This window comes from Bubalus kerabau, chromosome 3 (assembly GCF_029407905.1).
Source record: "Bubalus kerabau isolate K-KA32 ecotype Philippines breed swamp buffalo chromosome 3, PCC_UOA_SB_1v2, whole genome shotgun sequence".
Taxonomy (NCBI): domain Eukaryota; kingdom Metazoa; phylum Chordata; class Mammalia; order Artiodactyla; family Bovidae; genus Bubalus; species Bubalus kerabau.
This window is the reverse complement of record NC_073626.1, coordinates 115,359,763-115,384,105: the sequence shown is the minus strand read 5'-3', so window position 1 is coordinate 115,384,105 and position 24,343 is coordinate 115,359,763. Positions and strand designations below refer to the sequence as shown.

Below are 24,343 nucleotides of genomic sequence, written 5' to 3'. Positions count from 1 at the left end.
AAGCTGAGCGCCGAAGAATTGACACTTCTGAACTGTGGTGTTGGAGAAGACTCTTGAGAGTCCCTTGGACTGCAAGGAGATCCAACCAGTCCATTCTAAAGGAGATCAGTCCTGGGTGTTCATTGGAAGGACTGATGCTAAAGCTGAAACTCCAATACTTTGGCCACCTCATGCGAAGAGTTGACTCATTGGAAAAGACTCTGATGCTGGGAGGGATTGGGGCAGGAGGAGAAGGGGACGACAGAGGATGAGATGGCTGGATGGCGTCACCAACTCGATGGACGTGAGTTTGAGTGAACTCCAGGAGTTGGTGATGGACAGGGAGGCCTGGTGTGCTGTGATTCATGGGGTCTCAAAGAGTCGGACACAGCTGAGCGACTGAACTGAACTGAAAGTCTTAGTTATTTTTAAAAACTCTAAGCCTGTCTGCTTTAATGAAAAGCATCTTGGAAATCCTAGCCTGTATAACTGTCTGACTGATAGAGGTGTATATCAGGAGCTGGGGCTTGTCTTGCAAACCCCAGGATACATAGCATCAGGAGGCGGTTTCAGAGGCTGTACAGGCCTCTAAGTAAGAGAGGGCACTTTGCTATCTTTCCCGAAGATTGTTCCAGCCGCCCTTCCTTACCTGTCTGCATCGAAGGAAGAGATCCCAGAGGTATAGTTGAGATTGTAGGCCAGGACAGTGGTGTAGTGATTGAACCCAAAAAAGTCGTAGGTGCCGTTGATCCTCCTCTTCTCACTCTCCGTGAACTCAGGGAGCCTGGGCGGGAGGAGCCATTAACGGCGTGGGGCTTTGGGAAGAGACTGTCGTAGGGCAGGGCCGGTGGAGGGCTCTAAACTCAGGTACCTGAGGTGCCCACGGGCAGCTGACCAGGAGCAAGGAGAGCCCTTCCCAGGTGCTGCTGAAAGCGCCTGAGCCTCCTTCCATCAGAACACAGACCTCACCTCCCTCACAGACCCTCTCTTCTGATTTCAAGTTTTTACTGTGGTTTGTTTAGACATGCTTCTTTTCTACAAAGTCTGTCCTTACAAGTAGGGGAAATGCTTTTACAAATTGACCTTTTGAGATCTGCACTTTTCTGCTCTCATGATTTTACTGCCCTTTCTTTTTAAACGTCTAGTGGAACATTTTCCATACATATTTTAAAAAATTGAAATATAGGTGATTTACAGTGTTGTGCCAGTCTCTGCTGTGTGACTCATTTCTATACATATTTACATTTTTTCCATGTGTTCTTAGGCTTTTCTGTGTGATGTGATTAACATGCCCTTGTGTGCAGCACTTAGAGGTTCCCCTCTCCCAGATCCTGACCACATGCTGCTGGTTTAGGGTTGCTAAGAGAATGCCCTGCTTAGGCGTCTGACACTTCATTTTGACCTTCCTGCTACCATTAACCTAGGAAAGAATCTTACTTTCTGGAGTTTCTGAAATAACTGGGGCAAAACTAATACCCAAGTTCCCCACACCACCCCTGCCATACCTTTTACTTCCCTGCTCAGGAGCCAGCAAGGGCTTCTCAGATCCTGTGGCTTCAAGACTGAGCCCCTGTGCCAGCCTCCAGTCGCTCTGCCACGTGGCCTCAGCTCTCCCTGCTGCTGGGCCAGTGTCCCCAATCGCAGCATTCCACTCACTCCTACCTCTAGGCCGGTGCTCACACCCTTCCCCTTGGATCGAAAGCCCTCTGCTTTACCCAGTGCTATTCATTGTCCAGGCCCAGTCAGCCAATAACCTGTCTTGTGCAGGGAGTCTCCTGGGTCGACCCAGCCTGCCCTGATCTCATCTGAGTCTTCAATGCATGAAGAAATTGGGGAATAGAATTCCTTGGAGTGATGAAGGTCACTGTCTTCCCAGCTGGTGTGTCAACACCTGAGGAAGCCATACTTAGAATCCCCTCTATGTGGACCCTGCTGGACCTGGCTTCGGCCTTGGTACACAGTAGGTGCTTCAGCACGGTTGTGTTGATGAACTGGAGCACTCGCTTGCTTGTTGGAGACCAGGGTTGACAGATCAGACCTTTTGGCTCAGCAGGACTTCCCTAACCAGGCCAGCACATGCATGATGTAAGGGTTGGGGTGGATTACTTAATCCTCACAGCCGGGCTATAGGAGGCTCAAAGAGGGAGACAGTGGGTCACTAAGAAGTGGGTGTCCCAGACGGCCTGCCTATTCTAAAGAATAACAAGAGCAACTGCCTTTGTCAGAGCCGTGCGTGTCCGGGGCTGAGAGCTCCACACACACACTCGTGTCGTATTTCTAGCACGCATGGAAGCTCAGACAGTAACTTGCCTAAGACACTCCTCTCCAACCCCAACAGCACCTGTGCCAGCCACCCAGGAGCCTCAGTGGCTGAGGGCGTGGCACCAGGACCTACCGAGACTTGTTGAGGCCTTCTGCTAAGCTCCTGTCACGGATCCGCGTCTTCATCACCTCAGGGTAATCCCCATTCTTGAATATCGGATGTGAGAACCAGCCTCCCATGAACTGCAGTAGGGGTTGGAGGGACAGTCAGCATTGGCATTAACAGGTAGGCCCACAGGAGACAGCAGGCTCCCTGCCCAGGAGTCACTGACCTCAGGCCTCCTTCTCCCCACCCAGTCTTAAACTTGCCCTTCTTCTAAGTCTGTTCCCATGTTGCAGTTTAAATGCCCATGGGTCTTGTCACTGTGCTGGGAGTTCACTATGGGCAGGGCTGTGTTCCTACCCACTGCAGCTGGAGAGATGTGAACTGAACTGAGCCCTGGGCCCGCTAGATGCTGCCTGGCTGCCCTTAGGAGGGCCAGGCCCAAGACTGGGAGAGACTCCAAGCCTCCAGGCCCTGATTCCCTCACTGACCAGAGAAGAGGTCTAATGCCTAAGGACCCATCAGAACCTTCTAGGGTGGGCAGAGATGCGAGGCTCTCCTGGTTACCCAGGCAAAGGGCGATTCTTCATGGGCTTTGGACTTGCAGCCCTAAAATGGGAACTTTCCTGTTTGTTTTCTTAAGTAAGGTTCAGGCCACCCTTAACCCTTAGAGGGTATACACAGCACTTCAGTGCTGTGACGCTGTGGGTCTTGAGAGGCTTTTCTCCCTGCAACTGCGGGCTGCTGCCTGGAATATGGAGTGAGAGCAGCCTTCCATTTTCAGCCAAAGATGAGGTTTAGAACATACTCGCTCCAGTAAAAGAAGCTTCAGTTCACTGGGAGGTGAGAAATTGGGTTTCCGGGGAAGCTGAATTCATGAGGGGGTGTGCGGATCACTGTCCTGGGCTGCAGGATCACGGCTCACTGACAGACTGATGATGAGACCACAGCGTGACATTTCTGCAGGTTTGCTTTTGATTTCCGAAAATGAATTATAGCTCTAATTCATCAGTTCTGTGCATCTGAAATGAGGGAATACCTTAATTTTGGTCCTAGGCTTCCCCCACGCTCCACAAGCTGACTACCAAATGGGGACATTAAATTCTCGTTTGCACTTAATTCATTTGACCACTTTTGTCAAGTTCCTTTGTGAAGGATTTGGCAAACCAAGGCCATTGGTGTCCTTTCAGAAATGCCAGGCTGCATGCTCTCCTCAGGGCCAAACGTGGGAGCAGTCTGGAGAGAGAGATGCTTGCCTTTCTTTCCTGATCCTGAAACATGAAGAGGGCACCTTCCAACCTTTCAGAGACAGTAGCAGGAGCCGGGGACAAGCTATGCCTGAAGAGGGCTGTTCTCTCTCTCTCCTTTCAGGGACCCAGATTGAAATAAGGCGGGCCATGTTGGCACCTGCTTACTTGTGTCTCTACTTCCTAAGAGCAAAATTCCATGACCAAAGATGCAAGTCTTTATATTAAACTCATGGAATTAGAAAATTAGGGGCACTGATGAGTTTCACAGAATTCCAACTTAAGGAAGTCTTAGGCAGAGTAAGTAAAATCAGACAGTGACACCTAGAGGTGAAGTGTGACATTGCAGCCCTGTCCTATCGTCAAACCACAGATTGAAGAGGCTGAATTTCTATTTTTTAGTCTCAAGCCAATGTTGCATCCAGTAAGAGTTGCATGTATAGCTGATTTTTTAAGACTTGAAAGAAAACTCAACCCCAAAGAACTTTCATTCCAGCAAAGCTGTGGGGTAGTTAGGTCACGTCTATTTTAAAGACAAGAAAACTAAGATATTAAAAGGTTAGATGATTTTCCCAAGTGCACAAAATAAGGTAATAGCAAAACAAAGCCTAGATCCTTAATATTTGTTTCACAGTCTAATTCTGTTTTCATTAGATCATGACAGGAAGGGAAAAGAGAAGGAGCAAAAACAACACCCAGAGGAAAATCTGACCTGAACGTATCTCTTGGCTGCCTCCACATCCTCCTGGTTGGAGGGGTCTCTGGGCTCAGCCCAGTCGCTGCTGATGGTGATGGAGATGACGCCACCTTGCCGGGCACGGTACACCTCATTGTACAGATGCCAGGCCTCAGCGTGAGCCTTTATCAGGTTGTGGCCAACAATGTAGGGGGCAGTGCCGGGCCTAAAGGAGATCCCTGGAAATGCAGACATAGACGTCAGTGAAGAATAAATGTGGCCAGGACTTCCCTGGTGGTCCAGTGGTTGGGAGTCCACTTGCCAATGCAGGGGACATGGGTTTGACCCCCAGTCCAGGAAGATCCCATGTGCCTCAGAGCAACTAAGCCTGTGTGCCATAACTCCTGAGCCCATGCACCTAGAGCTGAGAGCTACAACAAGGGAAGCCACCGCAATGAGAGTCCCACGTACCCCAACTAGAGAGTAGCCCTCAATCTGCAACTACAGCAATGAAGACCCAGCACAGGAATAAATGTGGCTAAGAATATCACTTTCTGCCGATAGACGGCCTCTTGGTGTTTGGGAGAGAGACTGTAGATTTTTTCTTGAGGAAGAATGGAATTCAGATCCTGGCTCCACTTCTTCCTGGCTGACCATGTAACTTTGGGTGAGTAATTCAGCCTTTCTGTTTCTTCCTCTACAAAATGAGCAATACAGACTTCTTGTGAATAGCGTGTGTGTGAAGCACCCAGAAGCACTGTGTCTGGCAAAGAGAAGGCACTTGATGTTGGTTTCTATACCCCTCACCCACAGAGTGGCTCACATGGCTCGGGCAGAGTACCTGGAAGAGTGTGTGCCTCAAGGGCTGGCATCCTGACTCTCTTCGGGGACCCACTGTGAAAGAGCTGGAGTGTATAGTTGGTGGAAGCAGCTGACAGATTCCTCGAGAGCAAACGTTATGAGAGAGGCAGCCTCTCATGTGTTGGAGGAACAAAAAACCAAAAAGTCAACCAAGGACCAATGGCTGATGCATCTGATAATGAGTCGAAGCAGATCTCCCCATGGCTCTTCCCAGCTGGGACACATAATCCCAAGAAATCACAGAAATGAACACGAATTTACTCTCTAAGGCTCAGAGTTAGAGAAAAGGAAAATCAGAGGGTTCTCAAGGGACAAGGACAGGTCCATAATTCCTTATTTAAAAGTCTTAGAAATACAACATTGTAAGTCAATTATACTTCTGTTAAAAAAAAAAAAACTCAGAGTTTGATACATTTAGAAATTAAAAGGTTTCTGTGTCTTAGAAAAGTAATAAGTTGCATATAACATATTTACATATGACCCCAGCAGGGCTCAGGACAGCTCTCCATAATTAAAGACACTGATACATCTGCAGCAGAATTTTTTGAAATTTCACACTAAGTGGGATGCCAACATGAGGTTATGCCCAGGTCAGCCAAATCAAATACTGGGAACTTCGGCATTTGGGGAGTTGCCAAAACAAAACAAAACAAAACCCCACTGTGGATCTGTACAGTCTGATGTACTATCCTTTCCTGTATCAATTAGTTCGCACCCTTGATCTCAGGGAGCTTCCTATCAGAGGCAGATCAGATGCACAGAACAAAAAAGCCATTTGGTGGTTTGAGATGTGAGGTTCAGGTTCAGCAGAAGTGGTGTCAGAATGGGGCGGTGGGGAAGGCAGGAATTCTGAGGCATTGCCTTGGGGCTTTACTGGCCACCTCCTCCAGGGCCACCTGGATTTCATGTCAGTGGTGCTGAGAAAACCACCCTCCAATTGCTGACCAGTGGGATCTGAGACTTTTACCCGGAGCTGCTGTCCCGTAGCCGTAGCCCTGGTTAGCAACGACGTAGGGCTCGTTCAGTGTGATCCAAAACTTCACCTTGTCCCCCAGCCTCTGGAACAGCACCTCTGCATACTCCTTAAACCGCTGTACAATTGTCTCATTCTCCCAGCCCCCAACATCCTGGAGTGCCTGGGGCAGGTCCCAGTGGTAAATAGTCACCTGTGAAAACGCAAGACCAGCATTTCCACCAACCTGCTTTTCATGGGAGCCCACTGATGCTCTATGCGCCAACATAAATGTCTATTGCTAAGAATGAGGATGAATGATGAGACAAAAAAGCTTCAAAGTTTCTTTGGCGGGAAGGATAGGACAGTAGAGCTGAAGTGCAAGAAAAGTTCATACATCTGGATCAGAGAAGCCTGGGTTTGAGTCTCAGCTCTGCCAACTACCAGGCACTAAGACCTCCATGTCCCAGAATCACTGTGAGGCCTAATTCACACAGCAGAGGACAGGAAAAGTGACTGATATCCTGCCAGCTCTTCGGCAAATATTAGCTATGACTGTAATCAAGGATCAGAAATGCTAGAGCTTCAGAACCTCCTGGATAGAATGCTCTGACGGTTTCAGGAGGGAGGCATTTTGCTTGTCAAGGGGCATCCCCAAGGACATCTAATGTGTCTGGAGGCTCTTCCTTGGAGTGGGAGCCCTTTGCTGGAGACGGGCCCCTCTGGCCACACCCATGTGGTGGCCTTTCCTCCCCCGGGTCTCCCCTTGATGCTCCTGACACACCCCCATGCCGGGGTCTCCACTGAGTTGTCAACCGTCTTCAGCTCAGACCCAGTCTTTCCCTTTCCCTGAAGTGCCCTTTCCCTGCCTATGCACCCACCCAAATTCTCTTCTTTTTTTAAGATCCACACCTCCTTGAAGGTTTTTATGGCCATATCACTTTTCCACCTTGTCTCAATGTCCCTAAGAACTACAGGGAATTCCTTGATGGTTCAGTGGTTAGGACTCTGAGCTTTCATTGCCCAGGGCCCAGATTCATTCCCTGGTTAGGGAACTAAGATCCCATAAGCCATGTGATGCAACCAAAAATAAATAAAAGTTTAAAATCTATAAATAAATAAAAGCTTAAACCCTATTTAAAAAAATAAGAACCACAAAATAATTTAGCCCTGAGTTGTGTTCTCTCTGAATTGTGTGTAATGGATATAAATTCCCCCTGATCTTGGGGTCCTACAGGACAGCCACTGGCCCTCCCATCTCCATCACAGCTGGCACTCACACGCACTGTAATAAAGCTGCATGACTAATTTATTCCTGCAGTGTTAGCAGTGTGAGGAGTCCAGGTAGCACTTTTTGAAATTAAATATCTATTTTTATTTATTTATTTGGCTGCACTGGGAACTCAGGTATGCCATGTGGGATCTAGTTCCGTGACCAGGGATTGAACCCAGGCCCCCTGCATTGGGAGCTCGGGTCTTAGCCACTGGACCACCAGGGAAGTCACCCAGGTAGCACTTTCATTTGTTAAAGTCTCTGCTTCATGGGGTGGGAAGAAGGGGGTTATAATTCGGAGATTATACTCTGGCTGCCGTACGTAATCTCCAATTACTACAGCAGAGGAAACACCAGTACCATGGAGCTAGTGCCCTTTGGCCCTTTATCATAAATGGCCCAGGAGAAAAGGCAAAGAGTTCTTAGGCTCCCAGGTAAAATGTAAAAGATCTGGTGACAGCAAAGGAAGCTCCCATATGAGCTTTATTATTCATAAGAACTCATGGCTTAAAAGCACACGAACTTTTGCCTCAGCAGTTCTTCTCCTAGGACCATATCCTATAAACGTCTGTCCTAGAGTAATCGTGTAACTGCAGTTACACAGACAGAGGAGCCTGGTGGGCCGAAGTCCATAGGTTGCGAAGAGTTGGACACGACTGAAGCAGCTTAGCATGCATTCACACTCATTGTAGTGTTGGTTACAAAGGAAGAAGAGTGAAAACAGGGAAGACTCCATTTATAGGGAAGTGATTAGAGAAGGGAGGTACAGTTTCCACATAACTAACAAGACAAAGAACAAATGAGGAAAATACATAGGGATATGGAAATACCTATAAGAACTATTGTTAAATAAAAAGTATCAAACTATGTGTATCGTACCATTAGGAAAAAGGAGGGTAAAAAGCATACACACACACACACATATTGCCCACTGGTCAGATACCCAAAAGGACATGAAGACTCAGCAGCCCTGGTCACCTGTAAGGACGGGAATAGATAGCTGGGAGGGGGTGGTCAGGGACAGAAGGGAAATCTTTACAGACAACTCAAAAACTAAACTTGGCAAGAGCACCGTTTTTTTCCCAGGAGATGTGCTCCGCAGCCCAGCCGGCTCCCTCTCGTGGACTTGGCCAAGGCCTGCTCAGGGCCCCCTCACCTGGGGCTGGATGTTGGCGGCCAGCAGCGTGTCGATGAGCCGCACATAGTAGTTCAGGCCCGCTTCGTTGATGTACTTGTTGGTCCCGTCGGGGAGGATGCGAGTCCAAGAGATGGAAAAGCGATAGTGGGTCACGCCCAGGGTCTGCAGGGCGGCCAGGTCCTCGGCAATCTTGTGGTAACTGTCACAGGCCACATCTCCTGTGTCATTGTTCTCAACTTTCAGGGGTGTGTGAGAAAACGTGTCCCAGATACTGAGTCCTTTGCCGTCTGCTCTCCATGCACCTTCGATCTTAAGAGGACAAGACATGGTCAAGTCAGTCATGTAGTCAAGCCCTTCCTGTCAGTGCGGGGTCCTGAGTCAGGACATAAGTCAGCATCACCTTCTCTGCTCCCCCCGATTTCTGAACTCCTGCAGCTTCCTGTACATACTTTCTGAACGTCATGGGACTATCACACTGCACTGAGCAGTTATGTGTCTGCTGACTGGCTTCCCTCCAGCAAGACTAGGCAAGACTAGACGTGGCATCTTTCACCTTGGTGGCCCGGCTGTCAGTGCAGCAATGTCTGGTGTATGGTGGGTGCTCATTAAACGTTTCGATGAACAATCTGATGTGCCTTAACCCCAAGCACAGTCAGACAAATCCCAGTGATGCCAGACGTGGAGGCAGAGTTTCTAATCAGGACGGGTATCACTGTTTCCGTGCTTCCTTTTCCTCCTTTCACCTTATCTACAGGGAAACTGACCACAAGCCACTGGGCAAATGCCTACCCATGGGCTTAGGTAGTCCAAGACGTGTAATGTCTATAAATTACTATAAAACACTTTGATGGGTATGGTGTGAAACTCCATGACTGGCTGCGGCTAGGCAGTGTGGCATTTTAACCAAGAATGCTCATCCAGGCTTGGCCTGCACGGCCCCTGTGAGAGCGGCATTGGAGCAGCAGAAAGGCACTAGCTGCTGCCCATCTGAGTGGAGGAGATGGCTTGGTGGTTGGGAGACTAGTTAATGCAGGGCGACTAAGACAGTAAGGGACTATGTTGAGGATATTAGGAGTTAGATTTCTCATCATTGGAGAAAAGAGATATGAATATGAAAAGCGGGAAGGCCAGCATTAACCTTGTGGAGTAGGATTGGACTTGGAGGTATCAAGGTGTTTTTTTTAATATACATAAAGATGTGGGTGGATGTAGAAATAGATATATGTGTGTGTGCACACATGTATTTCCTCGCTCTGTCCACTTCTAGAGGGCCTAGAAGTAATGACCCGTGAGTACACCAAGCACCTAGATCTTGATTTCTAGATGCCCTTATCCAATAAAAGAAACCAGGGCTCATTAGAGAAATGGCTGATTACAGGGCTGGGGCAGAAAGTACAGAAGACGCTTGGAACATCTTGTTGTACTGGAAAGAATTAGGAAAGTGCTCAAAGAACGATGGGTCACATCAAAAGGACACAGGCTCTAGCTAAAGGACCATCCACCTGGCAAAATGTGGGATGATTTAAGTATCTCCATACTGATGATGACAAAAGTATAACCCACTGAACAAAATAGAACTTCATGAGGCCATACTTTTGATACATATCAATATGTATTTATATGTAAATAAAATGTAAAAAAGCAGAAGAAAAGACAAAACTCGACCTCCTTTCTGTTGAATGCCACCTAATAAATATAAAAGCAATGATGGACTGAGAAAAATCACTGTTCATCAACTGTCACAGTGATACCTGATTCAGGAATGCAGCCCGAGCACTAGAATAAGACCCTTTCCCTGGACCTAGAATAAGTCCAGCTGGAAACCCATGGGGCCTGTTCTCACCCAGGGACTATTTGTCCCCGAGGAGACACTTAGCAATGTCTGGAGACATTGCTGGTTGTTACAGCTGAGGGAGGGGTCTACTGGCATCTAGTGGGCAGAGGCCAGGTTTGCTGCTAAACATCCCACAGTACACAGGCCGGGCCACAGTGCACAGGACGGGCCACGGTGCACGGGACGGGCCACAGTACACGGGACGGGCCCATGGTGCATGGGACGGGCCACAGTGCACAGGACGGGCCCACAGTACACGGGACGGGCCCATGGTGCACGGGACGGGCCCATGGTGCACAGGACAGACCCACAGTGCACAGGACGGGCCCACGGTGCACGGGACGGGACCACAGTGCACAGGACAGGCCCACAGTGCACAGGACAGACCCACAGTACACAGGACGGGCCCACGGTGCACGGGACGGGCCCACAGTGCACAGGATGGACCCACGGTGCACAGGATGGACCCATGGTGCACAGGATGGGCCACAGTGCACAGAACGGGCCCATGGTGCACGGGACGGGCCCATGGTGCACAGGACAGACCCACGGTGCACAGGACGGGCCCACGGTGCATGGGATGGGCCCACAGTGCACAGGACGGACCCACGGTGCATGGGATGGACCCACAGTGCACAGGATGGACCCACAGTGCACAGGATGGACCCATGGTGCACAGAACGGGCCCACGGTGCACAGGACAGACCCACAGTGCACAGGACGGGCCCACAGTGCACAGGACGGGCCCACGGTGCACGGGACGGACCACGGTGCACAGGATGGGTCCACAGCAGAGTTCTCCAGCCCCAAATGTCAGTTGGCCCAGCTGGAGAAACCTTTCTACAGAGAATTCTGTCTGCCTCAAGTAAGAGTGACAGGATTCTGTCTCTGAAATTTTGGCATTTCCTCCAATGAACCTTTCATGTTCAGTGTTGACCAGAGCTCCAAAGAGGACTAAGAACTGTGGTTTCTTCCAGGCAGTGGAACAAGACATATGAATAGTTTCTATGTTTGTGTGCTTAGCTAACGTACATCTGGATACTGCAAAACTTGGTCTGAGATGTCACTATATCACGGTAGTCTGGTCATCTGGTGGGGCTACCCTCACCTTTCTTGGAAACAGTTTCAGCAGCTATGGTCACCTAGAAAAAACTCAAGGGCTGAGCAACCCAGAGTCAGGTCAGCTCAGACCACTGACCCTGCCCAGGTTCCACATTGAGAATACAGAGCCCCCACTCCTGGATCAAAGGAAATGAAAGGAGGCAGGAGATGTAAAGCAGGGTCCCACCCTTAACTGCCTAGGCAAGTCACACTTCACTTTGTAGCTTTCATTTCTCTGAGGAAAAGTGAACCCTTGTATTTTCTGTATTAGTGAGCTTCATTTAGCGTGAATAAGGTAAAGGCATGTTATTAGGACGTCACAAAAAGCCCAGGTCCACATGATAGTCATTTTGATCAAACTGTCTGCTTGGAAGATACTAGGTAAGAAATAAAGGCGTCCAGCTGAGAATCTTCATATTTGCACATCTTTGCCTAAGGGTTTCTGCCTGGTTCCACCTGCTCCATCTGGCCTGCTAACACCTATCTCAGCCTGGCCCTTCTAACTGTACTTGTCCACCTGAATTTGGGGATGTGAAGAAGCCAGACTGTCTGGAAAGAGGGCCTCCCAGATGCCCCTCTATCCTCACCCTGCAGTACCTGTACCTCCTACCCACAGGTCTGTGAAAATCCACTGCTCCTGTCTGCCCTCTGCAGCCCTGACAGAGCCTGGCACATAGTAGGTCTACTGTAGATGGTTAACTCCTCACCTGATATGAGGCAGTAGCTGCACTCCAGATGAAGTCCTTGGGGAACTGTCCATATAGGAACTCATCCTCTTTGGACAGCGGCATGCCATTGTTGGTGATGACCTCTGTGTAGTACCTGGCTGAGGCTCTTGCTGTGCGAGACCTGTTCACGTCATCGAAATCAACATGGTACAGTCCAAACTTGACCGTGTAGCCATTCAGCCACTCAAAGTTGTCCATCAGGGACCAGGCAGCATATCCTCGAAGGTTGACACCATCAAGTCTGTAGGCTGGGGACAATGCATAGAGGGCAGAGGACAGCTTTATACCAGGAGGGTCAGGGCCCAAGAAGCGCAGCCACGTACTGGCTCCTCACTTCAGGCAGTCTTCAACCACCAACTTGTACACACAAGTAATGTGTGCCATAATAGATCATCTTTTTGTTAATACCGATAACCCCATAACAAGTATTAATGGCTGATCTTTGCAAAATCAAATTCTTTTGTTGGAGTAAAGGGACATGTCTGAAATTCAAGAGTCTTAGCCCACTTTAGAGGTTATTCCTCTAGGGTACATGGAACCTGAAAGTCAGTGCCAGTCACTCAGTCGTGTCTGACTCTTGGTGACCCCATGAACTGTAGCTCACCAGGCTCCTCTGTCCATGGAATTATCCAGGCAATACTGGATTGGATTGCCATTCCCTTCTCCAGGGGATCTTTGTGACCCAGGGACAGAACCTGGGGCTCCTGCATTGCAGGCAGATTCTTCCCATCTGAGCCACCAGAGAAGCCTGACAAATGGAATCTACCAGAATATAATAAGCTCCTTGTCAGCATAAAGGTGTTTTTTTTGTTCCCTGCTGTGTCCCCAGCACTTAGAATAGTACTTGTCACACACTAGTTGGTCAATAATGAAAATACTCTTGTGGGACTCTGTGTGCGCATTTGGGGTGATGATCATTGCTTTTTTTTTTCAGATTCCAGAGGGATATGCAACCTCAGACAGGGAAAGAGTTAGAGGACCAGGGTATAAAAGAGAGACCTGTTGATGGTTTGTACTCCATCCTGCCAAGGCTCCTGACATACAGATGTTGGGAGACTCTGTAAGGGGAACATGAACCCTCACATACCTTTCAAAGCTTCATTGATATAGGTTTTGTGGTAAAATATCCTGTCGGTGTCTTCCAGTTTGGGGTCTGTCAGCCCCACTCCGTTCTCAGTGATGTAAATGGGGATGTCCCCATACTCTTCCTTGATCCAGTTGAGCAGTCTCCGCGTCCCCCAGGCGGCAGCCCTGTTCATGGCTGTGGCAGGCCAGGAAGCGTCTTCCCACTCCAGCAGCTCCTGGTCACTTGTGTAGGAGGGTGGGTTTAGCCTGGGTGTCGTGTGTTGCACAGTCCTGGAGGAGTAAGTGTTGAGGCAGAACACATCGGCGGTAGCTGCAATGTAGTGCTTCTCCTCCTCCGTGAAGCTGGGCAGGCGGGAGGTGGCCAAGTGCTGCAGCTCACTCCTGTTCCCCACCTTCCACTTCATGGCGTCGGGGTAGTCTCCGTTTCGGAAGATGGGGTGGGCAAACCAACCCAAGGAGAACTGCAGCAGCCGGTCAGCTGCCTCCACGTCCCTGGGGACCAGCGACTGGGGCTCTGCCCAGTGGGAACTGAGGCTCAAGGAGATGACCCCCTTCTGCTCTTGCCTGTACTTCTCATCGTACGTGTGATAGACTCTGGCATGAGCTTTGATGATTGTATGGCCAATCCTGTAAGGTCCCCAGCCTGGGTCATTCACATTTGGGGGAAATTCCCCTGAGCCATACCCCAACCAGGCCTGGTATGTGGGCTCATTAAAAGTCATCCAGAACTTGACTCTGTCACCAAAGGTCTGGAAGCAGAAGTCTGCATAGCTGTTGAACAAGTCAATCAGGGAAGCATTCTCCCAGCCTCCAATGTCCTGCAGGGCCTGGGGCAGGTCCCAGTGGAACAGGGTCACCATGGGAGAGATGTTGTTTTCCACCAAGCCATTGATCAGCTTGTTGTAATAATCAACACCATGTGTGTTGACAGAAGTGTTTCTCCCAGTTGGGAAAATCCGAGACCAGGAGATGGAGAAGCGATAAGCCTTCACCTTCAAAGCTTGGAGCATGTTCAGGTCGGCATCCAGGTGGTTATAGCTGTCACAGGCCACGTCTCCAGTGGCGTTGTCCTTCACGTTGCTCCCTGGTGTGTGGGTAAAGTTGTCCCAGATGCTGGGGCCTTTGCCGTCGGCGTCCCAAGCTCCTTCAATCTGATAGGCTGACGAGGACACGCCCCACAGAAAGTCATCGCGGAATGTGCCGTGGTAGAACAGATCTCTCTCAAACTTGGGTTGGCTGGAGAACTTCTCCCAGACCACTTTTGCCTTGGAGGGCACCTCGGATGGAAAAGTGAAGGCTCTGATTTTCCGGGGGACGTTTGCCATACTGGGTGGTGACTGTCTTTTTACTACCTTGTTGAGGAAACCGTTTTTTTCGATCATGCTGGTAAAAAAATAGGCAGATTTCCTGGCAGTCCTTGGCCTGCGGCTGTCATCGAAGTTGACATGGTACAGCCCAAACCTCTGGCTATACCCAGAAGGGCCTTCAAAGCCATCAATGAAGGAGCGAGCGATGTAAGACTGAACAACCACTGAGTCTTCTTTGATAGCTGTGGAGAAAAACAAAATTAGGACTGCTTTAAAGTCTCTGTTACTGATTGTTCTAAAGTCTCTGCTATTATCTTTTAAATAGAGGTGCTTATTTGGGGTTTCTCAGCACTGCAGCCATGCTCCTTGGAAGAAAAGCTATGACCAAACTAGACAGAATATTAAAAAGCAGAGACATTACTTTGCCAACAAGGGTCTGTCTAGTCAAAGCCATGGTTTTTCCAGTAGTCATGTATGGATATGAGAGTTGGACTATAAAGAAAGTCGAGCACTGAAGAATTGATGTTTTTGAACTGGTGTGTTGGAGAAAACTCTTGAGAGTCCCTTGGACTGCAAGGAGATCAAATCAGTTAATCCTAAAGGAAATCAGTCCTGAATATTCCTTGGAAGGACTGATGTTGAAGCTGAGACTCCAATACTTTGGCCACCTGATGTGAAGAACTGACTCGTTGGAAAAGACCCTGATGGTGGGAAAGATTGAAGGCAGGAGGAGAAGGGGACGACAGAGGATGAGATGGTTGGATGGCATCACCGGCTCAATGGCCATGAGTTTGAGCAAGCCCCAGGAGTTGGTGATGGACAGGGAAGCCTGGCGTGCTGCAGTCCACGGAGTTGCAAAGAGTCGGACATGACTGAGCGACTGGATTGAACTGAGCACTGCAGCCCAGAAGACACCGAAGCACTTGAATAGTGTTCTGCTATAAAATAGGGGAGGCTTGTAAAGGCAAAGCCTGTAAGGCTACATAAATTGTTTATCCAGAATTAGGATTGGAGGGGACTTCCCTGGTAGTCCAGTGGTTAAGACTCCATGCTCCCAATTCAAGGGGCATGAGTTCGATCCTTGGTCAGAGATCTAAGCTCCTGCAAGCCACATGCTGTGAACAACAACAACAAAAAGATGATGAGGCTTGATGAATGGTTAGGACTCAGATGGGCAGAGCATAGAAGGAGCACTGTAGGGACTAAGAATATAAAAGCAAAGACTTAAGGCCTTTAGGGAGAGAGTTAGGAGGCTGATATGAAGAGCTGACTACAAACACTACTTTCTGGCTTCATTTCCATGGGAGACCGTTTTTTTGTCCCATAAAACAAAACTCTGAAGACTTGATGAAGTACCACCCATACTCAATCACCAGCATAGCCATGTTCTTACCTTTGAGCACCTCATTGATATACTGGTTGAAGTAGTCGACTCTCAGGGAATCATCGATGAGGTCTTCACTCTCCCCTATGGGCATGCCGTTCCCAGCTAGGTAGATTGGAATTTTGCCTTTTGTGTATTCCAAGGATACAAAGTTCAACAGCCTCCTTATGCCCCAGGGCACCACGCGAATCCAAGAGGATGCGGTCTGGGGCCATGTGGGGTCCACATGCTGGGAGAAGCCTCCGATGGTATCATAGCTGGGGATGCAGGTATCTCCTCGGGCCTTGCTGATGAGGCGGGAAGTGTAATGGGACAGACCCAGAAAATCAGCAGAGCCTTTCAAGAGCTCTTTCTCTGCCTCGGTGAACTCAGGGAGCTGGGCCACAGGACTGGGGCACTGCTTGTTCATCTGTTGGATCTGGGCCCTCAGGGCAGCCGGGTAGTCCCCATCCACAAAGATGGGGTGTGCAAACCAGCCCAGCATGAAGTGCAGGAAGCGTTCGGCGGCTCTCAGGTCCTCGGGCCTCTCTGGGGACAGGGGTTCTGCCCAGTCCGAGTTCAGCACGATGCCCACACGCCCCTGCTGCTGTGGGCGGTGGTGGGTGTTGTAGAGGTGCCAAGCCCTGGCGTGTGCCTTGAGGACCATGTGGGCCACCTTGTGAGGAAGAAAGAAGGAAATACAGGACTCAGTGGCAGCTGCACCACCCACAAGCTGGCAACAAGTCAATGAGAACGATGTTAGCAAGTTAACACCGAGGTGAATGATGGTAGCAAGTTAATAAAAGCAGTAAGACTGATGATGTCAACATCAATATATCAACACTGATGCCAACAATGTCATCAAGTCATCAACAAGTTAACACCTATGTCACACTGGCAACAAATCAACAAAACATCACGTCAACAGCACCGAAAAGAAGACTGATGCTAACAATGTAAAGGAGGCTGGGACTTGGACAATGTTGACAATACCACCGTGCCAGCAACATCGGCAACAGGGACGATAGCCTCACAAGCCAACAGCAACAATGTCCACAAGTGTTGACAACCAGTCAACACCTCCGTCAGATCATTAGCAATAGCACCGCAACCACACTAACAATAACAAGGGTTAATGGCTTCTCTCGTGTGATCCTCACTTGTTTGACAAGTACAAATACTATTTCTAAAATACAGGTGAGGAACGCAGATCCAGAGAAGGGTAGATGCGGGCCGTCCCGCCTCGGGCTTGTACCGTCACTCACGGTGCTATGCTGCCTCTGTGCTCGGTGAGGGCTTATGGACTAGCGAGCCCACAACTAGTTGGAAGTGGGGACCGTTTTAGTTAACACAAAGGAGGGGAAAAGTCTTTCTAGTCTGCCTGATCTCCTTTCTACTTAATGAAATCTAGGAAGAGAAACCACCACCAGGACCTGTTTGTAGACTCAACTCATGGTCTTACAAAAGTCAGCATCGTTCCTTGGTGGAGCGCCGTGAGAAACTGGGCAAAGGAGGGGTGTGTGGAGCATAACAAGTCTACATTTAAATCGACTCTGTCACACACTCAGGAAACTCAAACCATCTTCTCTCTCAACTTCAGCTTGGTCTGCAGGAAGTGGGTCATTCTGGATCCTCCCTGAAGGACTCAGGGCAGCTGTGTGAGCAGAGCACAGAGCAGAGACTGGGGGTGCAGGAAGGGGTTTGTTATTACTGAGCTCCTCTTCTTTTCGTCATGTGAAGAGGATGACACCTGTGTTTGAAGAATGTTACTCCAAAACATGGCTCTATGAAGAGGAGCTCCTGACTGCTTCTAGTGTGCCAAATATTAGTCCTTAACTGGGCCCTGACCTCCAGCAGGAAACTGTGCTCCTTTCTTAAAAGCAGGAATGCTTCCCTTCTAAGCTTACTGGTGTCAGGGCAAAACATGGGAACAACCGAAATGTCCATTGACAGAGGAATGAATAAACAAGATGTGGCACATATATACTCTGGGATACTTACTACTCAGCCATGAAAAATGAAATAACCCCATCTGCAGCAACATGGATGCAACCAAAAATTACCATACCAAGCGAAATACGTCAGAAAGAGAAAGACAAGCAGCACATGATATTATATGAGGAATCTAAATACGGCAGAAATGAACCTGTCTACAAAACAAAAACAGACTCACAGACGTAGGGAACTGACTTGTGGTTGCCAAGGGGAAACGGGGAGGGAGAGGGATGGAGTTTGGGGTTGGTAGACGCTAACTATCATATATGGGATAGATTAACACCATATATAATAGTATATACAGTACTGTATATATACTGCTGTATAGTACAGGGAATCATATCCAATCTCCTGGGGTAAATCATAATGAAAAAGAATATTTAAAAAGGTATATATGTATATAACTGAGCTGCTCTGATATACAGCAGAGATTGGCACAACACTGTAAATTAACTACATTCAATAAAAACAACAACAACAACAAAAAGCCAAAGGTACTAAGCCGGGGGTACACTATACTGTGAGTGCAAGGAAACTGTGACTGGAATGAAATACTGGCTCAATGGACATGAGTTTGAGCAAGTTCCAGGAGTTGGTGATGGACAGGGAAGCCTGGCGTGCTGTAGTCCATGATGATGAGAGAGATTTCGTCTTTGAAATTTTTCCTTACTGGTATCATAATGTTTTATAAATAAAAGGAAGAATCAAGAGAGAAAAGTGAGGTGGACTTTCTCATCAAAGTCTCTATAGGAAAATCTCAGGAGACATAGCTGTAGGGATAAGAAGCAAAGGAGAAAAGGTTGGGATGAGCTTCACAATAAAAACACAGAAAGGTCCAAACCTCCCCCTTTCAGTGGAGTTCTCTTTCTCCGTGGGTGTGGTGAACGAGTGTGCTGAATGAGAGCAAGCAAGTGTACTGAACAAGAGCAGAACGAAAGCCTTGACTTCAGTGCTACGTTCCGGCATTATACTGAGTCGCTTACTCACAGAGCTCACTCTGTGCGTATTTTGAATTGCTCTCTAATTTTCTGATGTGTGTTAGTATCATTTCCCCCCAAAGGCTTTAATGTCTCGGTGACACTTATCTAGCCTGGGGCACAGTGAATACTCCTGTCTCAGAGCAGTTTGTGCATGTTAGTCACTCAGTCATGTCCTGCTCTTTGTGACCCCACGGACTGTAGGCCGCCAGGCTCCTCTGTCCATGGACTTCTCCAGGCAAGAATACTGGAGTGGGTTGCCATGCCCTTTTCCAGGTGATCTTCCTGACCCAGGGATTGAACTCATGTCTCCCTTATTGCAGGCAGATTCTTTACCATATGAGCCACCAGGGAAGCCCATTTCAGAACAGAACCCAAAGTGTGGCAGGGGAAAGCCAGACTAACGTGCTTATCCTGAAGAATGTTGCCAGTGAAGCTAGTAGATTTTCTGGGAGATTTAAAAGGAAAAAAAAAAAAAAAAAGGAAGACGATGCTTGGGACCCATATGAAGATATTTAAAATTTTGTCTCCAGGGACTTCCCTGGTTAAGACTCTGCACCTCTACTGAACGGGGCATTGGTTCAGTCCCTGATTGGGAAACTAAGACCCCACATGCCACATGTGGCCAAAAAAAGAAAAAATACATATTTTGTTTTCAAGATATACATCCCCTTCTTGTTGAAGTGATACTCTGATTGCCCCCTGGAAAGATTACCTTCCTCCGTCCCCACCTCCCCATCTCTCAGCCAGTACTGAGGGGTAGAGCTGGGATCTGCACTGAGCTTCACAGTCCCCTAGCCTAGACCCAGTGACTGGTTCAGTGATGAGCATGCGACCCACATGGAGACCATGAACACAGGAGACCTCTGCCGGAACAGTGATGAGCAATCTTTCCTGTTTTCTACTTATGTTGAAATATCAGAGAAGGATTGCAGCCATCTGGCTACCGGGAAGCCTAAGAATAAAGCCAATGAGGGGAACAAGAGAAAAAGAAAAACTGAGTCCTGGTAACGTCATCGGTGGTCCAAACAACTCTACTCTGATCAGCTAAAACTAGGACTTTCTAGTTTCCTGAACTCAGAAATTCCCTCCTTGCTTTAAAGTCAGTTTAGGTTGGGTTTTCTGTCACTTGCAGTTAAGTCCTGGCTGACATGGAACACTTGATTTGGAGTCAAGTAGGTTTGGGCTCAAAATGTTGGCTTCACACTGCAAACACACTAGCAATGTCATCACGACCAAATTGCTTCTCCTCCTGAACCCCAATTCCCTCATCCATCAGAGCCGTTCTGAGGGTGCAGTAACAATGTTTAAAGTGCCAGAACAGCGTTTGGCACTTTTAACAATTTTAACAGTTCCTTCCCTCCCTCCAATTTCCTCTAAAGAAGAAAAAGGAAAGACTTGCTGATGGGAAGGTGAAAGAGTGTTTTTCCAACCAAGTGCCCTTCCTCTTCCAACAAGTAGGCACTGCAAGGATGGGAAGTACCTTAAAAGAGGCCACCCCTGGGTCGGAGATGCCCGGTGCGTGCTGGCCGGTGCCGTAGCCCGCGTAGCTCATCACCCACGGCTCGTGGAAGGTCACCCAAAGCTTCACACGGTCCCCAAACGTGGAGAAGCAGAAGGCCGCGTAGTCCAGGAAGGCGTCCACCACTTCCTCACTCTGCCACCCACCACGATCCTGCAGGGCCTGGGGCAGGTCCCAGTGGAACAGTGTGGCCATGGGCTCGATGTGCGAGTCCAGCAGGCTGTCAATCAGTTTGTTGTAGTAGGCAACGCCCCGGGGGTTGGGGTTATGCCCCTGCCCAGTGGGGAAGATGCGGGACCAGGAGATGGAGAACTTGTAGACCTGGGCCTGGAGACCACGGAGCAGGGCGACGTCAGTGTCTGCCTTGTGGTAACTGTCGCTGGCCACCTCTGGCGTTGCTTGGCCCTTGTTGGTGTTCTGGTGCCCAACTCTGTCCCAGATGCTCGGCCCTCTTCCATCCTCGGCCCAGCCTCCTTCCACATTAAAAGCTCCCGTGGAGACACCCCAGAGGAAGCCTTCAGGAAAAACATCCTGCAGGAAAGCATCCCGTTCTGCCTTGGACTGGTTGGCAAATGCTTCCCAGACCCTCTGATAGGCTGAGCGGGGCGGCCAGGTATATACTGCTGTGTCTGGGCCCAGCTGCGGGGCAGTCTGGAGGGTCAGGCTGTCACTCAGAGAACAAGACCAGCTGAGGGAGTGAAGTGACATAAAGGGACATAATAAGTAATGACTCTAATTTATAGGTGACCTGAGACTGATGAATGGTGACAATGTGCTTAGTTAGTAAAGGTTCCAATAACCCTGACTCCAAGTGATGGGCAGGAAGTGACTGGGAGATGGGAAATTATTATTATTACCCCTTCTTAGGCAAGTTAGGATGAGATGGTTGGATGGCATCACCGACTCAGTGGGCATGAGTTTGAGTAAACTCTGGGAGTTGGTGATGGACAGGGAGGCCTGGCATGCTGCAGCCCATGGGGTCACAAAGAGTTGGACATGACTGAGTGAACTGAACTTAGGCAAGTTATCACTACTCCTGCATGACTGAAAACACTGTGCTAATGCTACTAGTCTCTGTATCAGAACACCCTTGAATACCGTCTTCAGTTCTGATGAAATTTTTCTTCTTATAATGTATATTTATAAAACACAACTAAAGATAATGACTTCAGTTATTGAGTCTTTTGATTCTGTATTGGCCACTGTGATAAAAATGTATGTACATTAATTACCTCATTTAAATTTCAAAATAAGTGTATGAGGTAGGCACTACATTATTTATCTTCTTCCTACAGAGAAGGAAACTGAGACTTAAAGAAGTGAGTAATTTCTGGGCATCAGGGGCCAGCAGCTATTTACCAGCTGGTACAGAAATATTTCAGTGATTGAACTACCAGTACAGCTCTACTGATGTGTACCACTTAAATATCAGCCCCAGCTACAACCTCCTTTCTTCTTCATGTTGCCTGGGTTATGGTCATAATGGCAGGAGCTCAAGCATCCATCTAGGACCATGAGGTAGAAGTTTTGATAAGGGTGACAAAACAAGAGAGGAGCCTGGACTTCTGATGATTTTACCCACTCTATAGACTGTCCATCTCTGGGCTTCATTTATGTCAATAAACTTTTATCTTTTTTTAAAATGAGAACTCCTTGATTATACAGCTTGCAAATGATAGAGCTCAGAGTCTGTGCTTTTAACCACATATCACTATATATATGCGTAGATGTGTGGACATTATATGCATATTTGTGTTATGTTTTATGAACATAAATATTTATTCAGAAATAAATATATCTGAAATAAACATAGCTGAAATAAAACATAACATAGAAATGCTATTTGGGGGGCTTCCCTGGTGGCTCAGTGGTAAAGAATCCACCTGCCAATGCAGAAGACATGAGTTTGATCCCTGGTTCAGGGAGATCCCACTTGCCTCAGAGCAACTAGGCCTGAGCACCACAGCTACTGAGTCTGTACTCTAGAGCCTGGGAGCTGCAACTATTGAGCACTTGTGCAGCAATTACTGAAGCCTGAGCGCCCTAGAGCCCATGTTCTGCAACAAGAGAAGCCACTGCAATGAGAAGCCTGCACGCTGCAATGAAAAGTAGCAGCACCCCATCGTTCCCGCTCTCTTCAACTAGAGAAAAGCCCGTGCAGCAATGAAAACCCAGCTGAGTCAAAAATAAATAAAATTATTTTTAAAGAGCTATTTTCATACACAACAAAGTCTGATATATTCTGTTTAATTCTAGTCTGTTTTCCTTCTCTCTCCCTCCTCTTTCCCTCCCTCCCTCCCTCCCTCCTTGAGTCCTGTCTTGTGGGCTGGAGAGCAGGGCCTGAGAACATGCAGCAGTTTCACCAGCAGAGGGCAGCCTTGAGGAAGCGTTGGTAGAGGTGGGTGTGTTCAGCCCGGAGGAGAGAACACACAAGGGGAGAGGCAGTGAAGGACAAGAGCAACTCCCTGTCCTAGGGCTCTCGTGTGGAGAGGGGCTGGCATTTTACAAGCCTGGCCCAGAGCGCAGAACTGATACAGGGACCCTGCAGAAAGATCTCTCCCATGGAGCGGGGCCTGAGCCTTACAAATTTGTGTGTGTTAAATCCCTTCAGTCATGTCCAACTCTGTGCGACCCTATGGACTGTAGCCCACTAGGCTTCTCTGTCCATGGGGTTCTCCAGGCAAGAATACTGGAGTGGGTTGCCATGCCCTCCTCCAGGGTTCAAACTTAAGCGCCTTCTGTTTTATGAAGCATCAACTCTGCATTTGGTAAAAAAGTGGTGACGGGAAATGATGGCCTATAGCTGCGGATTATCCAAAACAGATGCATGAGTCTGAGCACACCAGGGACACGGAGGGGTGCCCACTCAGCTCTTCCGACCCAACCCTTCTGATCATGATTGTCCTTCTGGCTTGGGTGAAAAGAGGTTTTCAAGAAATAAACTGCACCTGGATAAAACAGAACTTGCCATACAGGCCTTGGAGCCTGGGTTTGCCTCACTTGGGTAGAGATTTAGCTCAAGAAGTCCGTATGCCCAGCCTTCCAGGTGTCCCTCCTTCAGCTGTCCCTCACCTTCTACTCTAACCCCTCAGAGCATCCCAGGTCATGCTCTCGTCCTCTCCTCTGGGGAGCAGTGCTGTATCTCCTGCCACACTCTCTGCTAGAGTCACTGGTGCGCCTCTCTGTCTCATTTCTGAGTCTAAAACACTCCAATGAGAAAATTATGTCTGTCCTCCCAGAACCCCCTTCCACCTGCCCCACACCTGCAGGTTCTCCATAAACACTCACCTACTCTCATGTTATCCAACATTGGACCTTCCCTTCAGGGGAAGTAGCGAGAGATCAAGGTGTTAGAAAGAGAACCCTGGAACTGATGTCTCATGTCACCTTGTGATTTTATAAGCACTGCTTTCTCAGACTGCCCCTTTTATTATGACCTCTTCAGTTTTATTTTCCAAAAAACACAGCCCAGCACTCCTCAGCTGATTCCAAGTATAAACGGAGAGCAGTTCTGACCTGCGTGCTCATGCAGTATAACTGCAATATACTTCTCACACTGAGCACAAAGCCTGACATGTCGCTGCTTAGGGTCTGGTGATGTGAACTGCTGATTTGAAGTGAGTTGAGAGGATTGAACAGTAGAGGGAGACATGGCTGACGACAGCCAAGTGCTGGGAGAAAAAAAAGGTACAAAGAGGTAGCACACTGAACCTTATGATCTTGGACAGAGCTATGCTAGAAATGTCTGCAGTGAGCTCTAGCTGAAGGTCTGGGAAGCTAATGGCTGCCCCTAGTCCTTCCTTGACACAGGGCACAAGACATTCCATTGTGCAACATACTCTGTGGAGTGCTGAGGGTTCTGGGAAACTCCCTACACTGGCTTCCACACCAAGATTTCTCACTCAAGAAATGCATTGGAATGTAAGTGCATGCACGCAT

At 48.5% G+C, this 24,343-nt stretch overlaps 1 protein-coding gene across 1 annotated transcript in view; it reads right to left on the bottom strand.

Annotated features, from left to right (window-relative positions):
- Window positions 1-24,343, bottom strand: part of LCT (lactase) — a 48,294-nt gene that overhangs the window by 4,981 nt on the left and 18,970 nt on the right. Inside the window, exons 6-14 of the mRNA XM_055572708.1 lie at window positions 20,366-21,092; window positions 15,941-16,586; window positions 13,242-14,789; window positions 12,134-12,402; window positions 8,510-8,800; window positions 6,096-6,294; window positions 4,304-4,506; window positions 2,375-2,484; window positions 629-763 (exon numbers count right to left, since the gene is read on the bottom strand). Of these exons, the coding sequence (XP_055428683.1) occupies window positions 629-763; window positions 2,375-2,484; window positions 4,304-4,506; window positions 6,096-6,294; window positions 8,510-8,800; window positions 12,134-12,402; window positions 13,242-14,789; window positions 15,941-16,586; window positions 20,366-21,092 (4,128 nt within the window). The remainder of the gene's footprint in view (window positions 1-628; window positions 764-2,374; window positions 2,485-4,303; window positions 4,507-6,095; window positions 6,295-8,509; window positions 8,801-12,133; window positions 12,403-13,241; window positions 14,790-15,940; window positions 16,587-20,365; window positions 21,093-24,343) is intronic.